Source organism: Lepisosteus platostomus, chromosome 1 (assembly GCF_059453375.1).
Source record: "Lepisosteus platostomus isolate fLepPlt1 chromosome 1, fLepPlt1.hap1, whole genome shotgun sequence".
NCBI lineage: Eukaryota > Metazoa > Chordata > Actinopteri > Semionotiformes > Lepisosteidae > Lepisosteus > Lepisosteus platostomus.
Genome location: NC_142611.1, coordinates 58,330,956 through 58,342,210, shown reverse-complemented (window position 1 = coordinate 58,342,210; position 11,255 = coordinate 58,330,956). Strand labels below are relative to the sequence as shown.

Here is an 11,255-nt window from a genome sequence, read left to right as displayed (position 1 = left end):
CAGAAATACAATAATGCTAATTAATTATATTTTATTTATTCTGTGTCAAAAAACCCAAAGACCAACTACAAATATCAGAATGATGTAGTACCTTAGCACTCTGATTATACATTTACACAGTACACAACCTTAATGCTATTTGGCAAATACTTAAATACCTGTAAGAGATTCTAGGAGTTACTCAACTGGATACACTTATACCAGCACTGCAGGATTCCTGCAGTAATACGATCAGACATGCATGGAGACACAACCCACAATTATTAGATAAGTAAACATCACAAAAGGAGTATCCAAAGTAAAAACTTAACTGCAGTGGAATTCAAATGATATTAAATAACTTTTATATGAAACAAGGATACAGCTGTGTTACCACCTTGTAGACAGATCTTAAAAGCTCAGCAAGGCTGGGTCTGGTCAGAACTGGAAAACTGGTTTGCTGCTGTATGTGGTCCTGGTGGACCAGCATTTTCAAACCAGTGCTCTAATTAGTGACCTGGACACTGTGCTGGAGGAAAGGGTGCTCTACAGATTAAACCAAGGCCCTACTAGTTTAATGGCTTTGTTGTCATTAATTTCTCAAGGTACTGTTCGGAACAATAATGGTGTTAACCCTATAGTCCTGACCAAATGTCACAATGGGCTTGCACAATCTTACCTCCCTAAACTTCCTCCAGAATTTAATGGGTATATCAATTGTTCACTTCTCTACTGGATCGGCTGTGTAATACCACTGTAAACACAGAGTGACTGGTGAGTGTCAACGAGGTGAATGCAGCCCTTCGGTTATAGAAGAAGGGAGTCTCACATGCATTTTGTATGTAAAGTGCTTTTAGGATGAAAGATTCTATAAATGCAAGAAAATATAAAAAAATCAAAGTCAAATTCGGTTTGTGCATTGAGATCTCTGGATAACATTGGGTTAATTGAATAAATTTAAATGTAAGGGGTAACTATATAACGAAGAGGACTGACGTCAGAACTGTACTTCATTTAAAAACTCGTGTGCTTCAGAGCACTTCTTCCTGTTCTGCCTATTTCATTCATTCTGTACTTTATACATTTTATACAATTTATATAATTCCGTGCAGATGCAATTCATTATATGTTTTTTATAATCTTTTATTTTTTGGACTTTTAATAAAGAATAAACTACCACAAGATGTATCAACCACCGATTACTAGTTGGACTTCACACTACAGCTTATTCTGCTTTTACTATGTCAGTGTGCATTATGGGAACCGTAGTTTTTCAAATGTACTTTCTTTACAGTGTATCGGTTAAGTCAAGTAAGTGAAAAACTACAAGTTCCAGAAAGTAGGACGCAAGGACAGTGATGGCTGCCTCCTCTGTGGGATCGTGTGTAGTATGTTGCTGTATTAATAGAGTAAGCCCAAGTCAAAGACATTTGTTAAGGACTTTTACTTATAACAGTTTCTTCATTAGAAATGTACGGACTTCATATTTATGTTTCCAAAATCAAGTTCAAGCCCAAATTAAAAGGTACGTTTTCGACTCTGAAGTATGTAGGTTTACTGCACGGTACTGTAAGATCTATTTCCCTATACTGTATGTAGTTGATCCGTATATATGATACAAGTAGAATTAGAAGTAAATATATATATTATATAAAAATGTGTATTTTACAAAGGTAAACACTGAGTGGTAAATAACGTAAATATATAAAAGTAGTATTTTCTGCTGTACACGGCTTCAAAATCGGGACATATCAAATATGTTGCTGCAGTAGTTCTAAAGGAAAATTATATTGCAAAGGGACAAAATGTACTAATTGTCCCAAATATGTGTCGCCCTATAGTGATGCATTTGCTTATTTCTGCTCAAAATCACCGGTCGCCAGGTTATTTCACAGTATGTTCATGTATTATTGACATACTCTGCAAGTATGTTAATTTGGACACAGATTTACCACACATATTGTTGAGATTTATGGTATTGTATTTATTGTAAGAGTGTCGTTAAAGGGATACGTTTCCTGTCCACTTACCTTTGAGGTGTTTTTTTTTCATTTGACAGTTATTGCTACCTAGTTATTCTGTGGGTGACTGCTAGCTCTTGTCAGTGTCAGTTGACAGTTCAGGATTTGTAACTTGTAAGAATAGTTGAATGTGTTGAATTGTAAGTGATAAATAGTTAAAATATTTTCTACAGTTTTTAAATAATAAATATAAATGGTTTATTTTACAGTTTACCTTATAATATAGCTAATATTTATGCTTTCGGTATTACACTAGGTAATAATCCTATTAGCATTTGTTGTTAACTATAACTGGAAAATGTATCCAACTCTTTAATATGAAAGGTTTAAAGAAACAAGCTCATCAACAGGCAGTGAGTCACCTTGTGAGAATCAGCTCCTTCTTCTCTTCCTGAAGCTCTTTATGATGGACTAGTTAGCACACACATAGCTTTGCTGCCATGGCCTTATTGGTAGTCTTCCAGCAGTTCAGACTTATAACCTTATTAGCTCAACAGTCGCCATGTTAATGGCACGTTCAGTCGGTGAAAATCGGATGGTGTCCGATTTGTATTGCGCTGTTTTACACGCCTGTCTTGTCTTTCCCAGTGACCCCCGGCAGCTGGTTGCGGTGGTGGGCCTGGAAGTTCACGCACAGATCCATTCCAAGTCCAAGCTGTTCTCCGGCTCTCACGTGAAGTTCTCCGCACCTCCTAATTCTCTGGTGTCCTTCTTTGACGCCTCCCTCCCGGGGACCTTACCTGTAAGCAGATTATATTCCTTTTACTGCATACTGGCAAGTTGATGAGTGTTGAGTTTTTGGAATGATGCCATTCCCCAGCTAAGGAATGTGAAGAGCTGGAGGGTGTGTTTGAAACTCCTGTGTCTCCGAGCTGGTGTACATGTTCTCACTGTGTCTCAAAGTGGGTCAGTTTCGTTTAACTCCTCAGTTGATATTTCAAAACTGGTGCTGTGTTTGTGCGCTTGTTATAAAGGTATTTGTTGTTTGGTGAATTTGTGGACTCTGTCGTCACAGTAATGTTGCATTATGTTGTATTGTGTGTGTGATATGTGTATGTTATTTATGATTTTTCTTTCTCTTCTTGTATCTGCTTTTTTTGTACCTCTTTTATTTTGAGCGCACCAGAAAAATTTCCTAACAACTCGAAGGGTTGGTTTGACAAGAAAGTTGACTTTGACTTTGTCCTGTGATGGACTGGTATCCAGCTCAGGGTGCAGTTACTGTATGCCTTACACCCTTGTAGGCCTAGGTTCTGGATTGCTGTTGGTCTGTTGGTTTGTGTTGGTGGCCTTCAATATTTACTGCCCCCTGGTGTTAAAAAGTTATTAATTTAAACATCATCTGCCTGGTGTTTGAACAGTCTTTAATTTGATCAAAATCTTTTTTAATTTAATTTGCTGCCTCTAGTGTTTGCTAGTCCTCCTAATTTGGTATCATCTGCAAGCTTGAGTAGTTTAATACCTGATCTAGATTATGGATATGGATTAGGAGCAGCAGTGGTCCCAGCAGAGGTCCTTGTGGTACTCCACTAATTGTATTACCCCAATTTGAGCGTTCATTCATTATCTGTACTCTCTGTACCCCTTTTCCATTAGCCAATTTTCAATCCAAACACATGCCTTACCTTTAATTACTACCGTTACACCTATATACCAATATTGTACCATTATGACTACTGTAATGTGCTAATTTATCTTTTTTAGGAACTTTGGCAAAAGAAAATTGAAATACACTCTATGATATTTTATGTATGTATGAAGTCAGTGAGGCAAGACTTACCTTTTCTAAATCCATGTGGACTATTAATTATTTCCATATACGTGATCCTCTAATCTTCTAATTTAGTTTTATCCCAACTTCACATTGTTGCTTACTTAAAGAATTTTGAATGCTTCATTTTTTTGATAACGTGACCAAGAAAAACAATAAAACTATAAGAAACAGAAACATTTGACTCAAGAAATCATCTGCTGTAAATTCATATTTAAAATCTCCCAAGACTTCACATTACGTATTTTAGTAATGATTTAAAACTTACTTTAAACTTTATTTCACATTGCAACAAAAATGATACATTTCAATATGCCCAACAGTGTAACAAGGCAAACCTAATAGAAAGGCTTGTATATTGAGATTAATACAGTAAATTAAACAGAATTGAAAGGTAGTTTATGAATGTACATAAGCTTTAAACAAGATTTGAAATGCTGACTGATTCAAGAGATAGTTATGGGCTGGACAGCGTTGAATCAACAGAACAGAAAGTGTGGTTTCCTGAGTTTTGGGATATTTTGATGAATTTTTCATCTTTCTGTTACTCGTATATAGACTTATAGTAGTTTTCATTTAGTTTCTGTAGTTGCCACGCCTCAGACGTTAGGATTGCATCCAATGTTAATGCGGAAGATTACCATTTGATTGCAGTGAATGACTTTAGCTGTCCCAAGTTCTCAAACGCTCTTGTTTAAGAACTGGGTGTTTGCCGTTTTGCATTTCTCATGCCATAGAACAGCCCTGCTGACTAATCCAAGGGTGAAACTGTCCAGCTGTTGAGTCCCTTGCATGACTTTACACTCCCTTTCCCCCAGGTGCTGAACAGGAGGTGTGTGGAGGCAGCTGTGATGACAGGTCTGGCCCTGAACTGCACCATTAATAAGAAGTCCTTGTTTGACAGGAAGCACTACTTCTATGCTGATCTGCCCGTAAGACCTACAGGCTCTCATCTGGCAGCAATATAACCACTTTTTAAAATTATTGATATTTTGTGATTTTATGTTGGAAACGTCTTACAATATCTTTGCTGATTTTATGTAAGAATGAACCTTTTGTTTACTCTCTTATTTTCAAAACTTTTTTTTTCCATACAGTTGCAAAGTACCGCAATTGAATCTAATGGCAAAGTTCAATAAGTCAATTTCTGTGAAGCACAGTGTTATATTTTACAATGCAAGAAGCATCTCTCACTATTACGTTGAATAGGATGGATGCCATTCTTGGCTGTTAAAAGCCAGTAATGCACAAGTTATTGCTAAGTGATTTTCACCTTGGAGCATAAAAACAGGCAGTAATGGAGTAAAGCGATGACACACTTCCTCTAATCCCAAAGCTCATGGGTAATTGTAGTGCATTTATGGGCTGCTTTTAAAACCAATTCAGATTAGTATGCCAAAAAGAGATAAGAGTGGAGACTGAATAAAAGACATCCTGCAGATATTTAGGAGAGATTGCTGGTAATGTATTTAATTTCAGAGTTGAAAAGAAGTGCACCCTCTAGAACAAAGGTACATAAATCATTTTTAAAAGTCTTTTTTGACATCTCATTAATACATTGGAAGGGGGGATGAAGAAGCTAAATTTGAATATTTTTCTGCGTGAATGACATGCAAAACTTAGTTTTTCACCATAAGCATTTTCTTTTCCTGGAGAACTGCCCACAGATTCACTGGAGACCCACATTTTCAAAACACAAGGCTATAAAAGCAGTTCAGAAAAATGACCCTGCTTTTTGAGCACTGCAATAATCCTCACTATGATTTCAAAACAAAGAACTTCAGTTATGCTGAAAGAAACTGACAAAAGGTTTGGATGTTTAGTTAGAGACCATTCTTTTAGTTAAAATGCCTCTAGTCGTATACTTTTGGATTTTGACTTTTTTTATAAAGCTGCCAAGCAGTCTGTTATACTAATGTACTATATATTCTTATACTAAAGAAGATTATACCTATTTATTTCTTTTTATACTCTTTATACTCCGTGAAGGGAATTTTCTCCAATTTTTGGAGAACTATCATTAACATTGCCAGAGGTTGCCTCAGTTCTCAAAAATGTAGTTAATACACAAGAATCTACTATAATGCTAAGGTTTCTAGGTGCTTGTTTAGTCAGTCTCTAAAGTGGAATTTCTGGGATCAAATTCCAAGTGAAAGGGACTACTTTCACAAACAAGCTGAAATAAACTTTAATAAAAGGTAAAAGTACAACTTGCTTTTGAATTTTACTTCCAGTGCATACCAGTTTAATTACATAAAATAAGTACATATTAACACATTATTATCTAGTTTTTTTTGACTGTCTAATGGGTAAAACCCAGCAACTCCAGACTATTAGCCATCATCAAACCAGTTACAGCATGCTTTTATAGGAATACAGTCAGATTTATGCAAAGCCCTTGATTTGAGGCATTGGCCTGCAGTAAATCTCTCACAATCATTTTTTTAAGTTAATGGCAAAAATAATGCACTGTGTTATAATGGGTACTTAGATTACTAAGAGTGTGTGTTAAGTGCATGATTTCACTTGGAAGTATGATTTTGAGGTCTAGGAGACCATAATTAAGGATTCAAGGGACATTAAATTGAGGGTCATAGTACATGTAGGTATGATACCCAATATTTGTGGTGCCAGTTTTTGTTAGGTTAGACTTTGCTATTCAATACCTTTGTGCCTATAATGAAAGAGGGTGCATGGACCTTCAGAAATTGATTTTGCATGATCTGTTTGACAAAAGATTGATTCTGTGCCTTTTTTCTATTGCGGATACTGCTTGTGTACTATCTTGGCACATTATTGTTTGCTGTTTCCACAGCACCTGTTGCTCAAAGGCCAAAAAGCCTGTTCCGCTAAAATCTGTAGGCTTGGGCAGATAATTAATTTGCTGCTCAGGTGCAGAAGGGGCATGGTGTCTTTTCTCATATTCATGCTTGTAATTTTCCTTCAGTAATGATTAATCTTTGTTCACTTTTGCCTTGATTCTCTTGACAACATATCGCTTCCTACTTAGAGCAAAGTCTGCACTTTTGAATTGCTTAAATAACATGCTTGCTTATGTCTTTGTTTCTTTCTGGGGAAAGTGTCAGAGGGTAACCTCTGTCATTTCATTGCTGTCAAAAACAACATGCTGTGCATCTCTCCACCAAAGCACTTCATTAAAGTTTTCAGTTTTAATAACGAGTTTATCTTTTCTCTAGCAAACATTTTGTAGTCGGTGAATTTTCAAAGAGAAAACTTTTCTCTCAGCTTGACGGGTTTATTCAATGTGGGGATATATGGAAAAATATTAATTTTAATTACTATAATACAATACTGTGATACAGATTATTTCAATGTTTCTGTGCATGTTTTAGAATTCTGTTCCACAGCAGCCACAGCAATCATGGAACGTGTGACGCAATATAAAAATAAAATGGACTGACTTCTGTGCTCCAGGCAGGTTATCAGATTACCCAGCAGCGAGTGCCCATTGCAGTAAATGGGAGCCTCGCATACAGCCTTGTAGTGGGACAGAAGAGGAAAGAGGTGGTGACCAAGAGTGTGAGAATTAAACAGATCCAGCTGGAGCAGGACAGTGGCAAGAGCCTGCATGACGACTCCAGGAGCCAGACCCTCATAGACTTGAACAGAGCAGGTGACTCTTTTCGGGGGCCTCTTACATTTTGTGTGGAAGGGCTGTCAGATGTCAATTAGATTTGACGTGTCAAGTACAAGTGCCTTGAATCAAGTGTATCGTCAGGTGTATGTTTCTTCTGTCCACCTAGACCACATTCAGTGATGTACTGAGGTCTGCTGAGAACTGCTAGGCAGGTGGAGTGTTGTTTGTACCTAATCTCTGTGTTTTGTAACACGAATTCACGGGTTTGTCAGTCTCATGCTGACATGCTGTTTTAATTGGCTCTTCAGGTCTTAAAGGGAAACTGCAGTTCCAATTTTCTCAGATTGGTTATTAAATCTTGGTAAAAAAAATTGACGGTATCATGCACTTTTTATGAATTTCAAATAAAGTGTGAAATCGTGAACATAGAAACCTTGTGAAAGTACCATACTGTTTCCATATTGTCACAGGCAGATGAGAAACCGCTGCTCTTGCCAAGGTCCAGAGTGAGAGTTCACGAGAATTGACGTTAAAGCCTCTCTTCCCGCTTGCTAGTCTCTGTAAACAAATGAGAAACAACATTAATTATTTTGAGTGTATTTTAGTTGGTTGGCAGGTTGCCTTTTTTTGCAATACTTAAAAGTATTTAAAAACATTTTGCCTTGTATGTGTCCGTTTCATTAAATTATTTACTATTAATATAGTAGCGAAATTCACTTGGGCTGAAGCTATTACAATGTAATAGGGCCTCTTTTGTGTCATCGGAAGTTTTCTTGCCTCATTCTGAATCCCAGACAAGGATGGCAATATGGCATTATGTATATATTGTAAGTTAATCTCTTTTGTGCTGTAAAGTGGAAGTTGTCATTGTTACCATGTCCTTTGGTAGTTTCATTCTGGTTTGAAATGTACTCAACATTGCTGGATCATTATAACCCCAAATTGTAGAAATCGTGTTGCAGTTCCCCTTTTAGCAGGACAACTTTTCAAAGGCATATTTCCAATCAAATACTTTTGAGCCTGCAAGCACTGCCCACACATTTACCCCATTGAATCCTCAGTTTGCAAAGAGCAGGCATGGCCCACAGTCCCACAGTGACCGAAGGGTCTGCGTGCTGTCCCCCACAGGCGTGGGGCTGATGGAGCTGGTGATGGAGCCGGACATGTGCTGCGGTGAGGAGGCAGCTACAGCTGTGAGAGAGCTACAGCTCATCCTACAGGCGCTGGGGACCAGCCAGGCCAATATGGCGGGTAAGGGATGTCCGAGTTAATGAGAAACAACTATGGCCCAAGATGATTCATCCAAGGCCCTAGATGAAATCTCATGAAATTTGACGGAATTGTGTAAGAGTTTTCACAAACGTTGTAGAGGCTGGAAACTTAGTTAATCCCCAGTCATGACAACATTTTGTTGATTTCTCCATGCCATCTTTGATTTGGAGAAAAACCTTGAATGGTCCTTCTATGGAAACCCTTAGACCAAATAAAATGAAGATTTGGAATGCATTAAGTAGGTTTGTTTCCTCTCAAAATTGTTTATGGCAAGAACAGAACTTTGGAAACATGGCTGCCATGAGTTAGTCAAACTGTATACCTTCTCTGACAAAAAAATCTTGTCCATGACCTCTGGCTTTTCCTAATGGTCACATGTAAAATCTTTTTGTAACCTAATACATGTCACTTACAGTAAAGCTTATGTAATAGTTTCTTATAGAATGTGTTTATGAGATACATTATTATTCTGCTATGGAAACCCATAAATGATCTTCAGATAATGATGTGCTCTCTGATCTCTCCTTAAGGTGAAAACTATCTTCTAGCTTTTTCTTTTTAGAGAGTGCAGATAAGGTCATGGTTATTTTGAGATACATGTAGGAAACCATATATGTGTGTATTAAGCAAAATCCATCCCTATGCATTAAAAAGCAATATATCTGCTCGGCCACAATGATCACTGCTTGGAGTTGTTTTTTCACATTATTTTTATGCCTTTTTAAAACAAGTCAGCAAAAATAAAGTAGAAAAATGAGTTTTAACAGCTAGATTTATAACCAGAAAATGAGGGAGTAACAGTCCGGAGGAAGAGAAGTTGGCCTTTATGGTAAATGATATGGCACACAGTAGTCTTACAGGGGCTGCTGTGCTCCTGATCGAGTCAGACGTTGGCTGTTTTGCAGTGCAAGTTTTGAGTTTTATGAACTCTCGTTGGCTGAGCAAATTCAATTTCAGTGCAGCTAATTAAATGATGCTATGGCAGCAATTCTCTACTGGGTTTAATTGAGGGCTATTTTTGTTCCTCCCCTGCAGAGGGCCAGTTGAGAGTGGATGCCAACATTTCAGTTCATCATCCTGGGGATCCGCTGGGGGTGAGGACAGAAGTGAAGAACATTAACAGTGCCCGCTTCCTGGCTAGGGCCATTGGTGAGATCTGGGTTCTGCTGGGGTGCTTGTTATGCCGACGTGTGGTGGGAATTTTAAAACACAGCTTTGACACTGACCATGGCCTCCCAGTTCAGAGCTAAAGCGACTAATTCATCGATTACATTGGATGATTACTAGGAATTGTTGAAGCAAATGTATTAAAAAAATGTGCCTTACATCCTGCAGATCATTGATCAAACCTGTAATTCCTCTTGTGGTTGAAGAGTACAGTGTTACCTTTTTGTAGTCTGATCTTATTATATATCTTAGAAACTAAGCAAAGCTGGACCTAGTCAGAGCTGGCTTGGGCGTGCTTTTAGGAAAAACAAGTCTTCCCACTGGACCATCATTTCCAAACCAGTTCCCCAGCATGTTGACCGGGGGACACCATGTTATCGGTGATGCTGTTGTTCGCATAAGACTTCAAATCAGTCTCCTGACTATTTGGTCATCACAAAACTCATGGCAGTGTTTGTAAGATTAGTGGTATTGGTTCCAGTGTGCTGGCTAAACTTTGGGCTTGCACAAACTGGGCCCCCTAAATTTCTCCCATAATTCATTTGGTCAATTAATTTCTCACTTCTGCACTCAAGCTTCTGTGTTACTGATTTTATAGAACCTAATGATTGCTCCACAACACCCAACTGGATGACATATGCAGTAATAATGAAAATTGCTACAGAAATTTAAGAAATTATTATGTTTTTTTTAAAAGGATATTTATAACAGTATGCTACATATGGTGATCTATTACCTAAAATGTGTCTAATAACATATACATATTAGTCCTCTACCAGGTCCATTCACTTATCTGTTCTTGGGAATTCCCTTAAGAATGCATGTTAGAGTGATATTTGTAGGTCGGTCTTCCTTTGTGAGAAACATTTCTGCCAGCTTCTGCAGGACTTGGTCTTTCAACAGTTTACAGATTTCTGGTTTTATCTTGCCACTCATATGCCTATTTCTTATCTTCCAGTTTCATCCACTTTAGAGGAGAATTGACAGAACTGTGCTTTAATCAGATCTTACAGAATTTAAGCCTAATGCTAATGTTTAGTTTTGCACATGTTGTAAAAGTAACAAGCAAACATAAAACTAATGAGTACCACTCACTTACAGTGAAGGCAGTGTCGTAGCTTTATTTTAAAGTGTTTCTTTTAAAACTAACCTCATAATAATCAAACATTTGTCTTTAAAGGCTCTGTGCCTCAATAGGTTTGTAATGAGATTTAAGATTTTGGCACACTTCTATGCAGTCTTCTCTCCCTTATCCCTGAAAGTCAACAGGCCTTCTTTGAACTTTCTTTTACAGTTCTGCTCACGATCCAAGTAAAGTTCATATATATATATTTTAAAATAGTACTTTATTTCTTTCTTAACGTTCGAATAAAACAAATGACGTTTACATATGAAAGTGTTGTTTTAACTTCCAAGAGGAGATTTTTGTGGTACTTTATTGATTGCG

At 37.4% G+C, this 11,255-nt stretch overlaps 1 protein-coding gene across 1 annotated transcript in view; it reads left to right on the top strand.

Annotated features, from left to right (window-relative positions):
* Positions 1-1,089: 1,089 nt before the first annotated feature.
* gatb (glutamyl-tRNA(Gln) amidotransferase, subunit B) overlaps positions 1,090-11,255 on the top strand; it is a 28,715-nt gene continuing 18,549 nt past the window's right edge. Inside the window, exons 1-6 of the mRNA XM_088633185.1 lie at positions 1,090-1,504; positions 2,589-2,742; positions 4,590-4,703; positions 7,207-7,405; positions 8,498-8,620; positions 9,677-9,790. Of these exons, the coding sequence (XP_088489311.1) occupies positions 1,338-1,504; positions 2,589-2,742; positions 4,590-4,703; positions 7,207-7,405; positions 8,498-8,620; positions 9,677-9,790 (871 nt within the window). The 5' untranslated portion in view covers positions 1,090-1,337. The remainder of the gene's footprint in view (positions 1,505-2,588; positions 2,743-4,589; positions 4,704-7,206; positions 7,406-8,497; positions 8,621-9,676; positions 9,791-11,255) is intronic.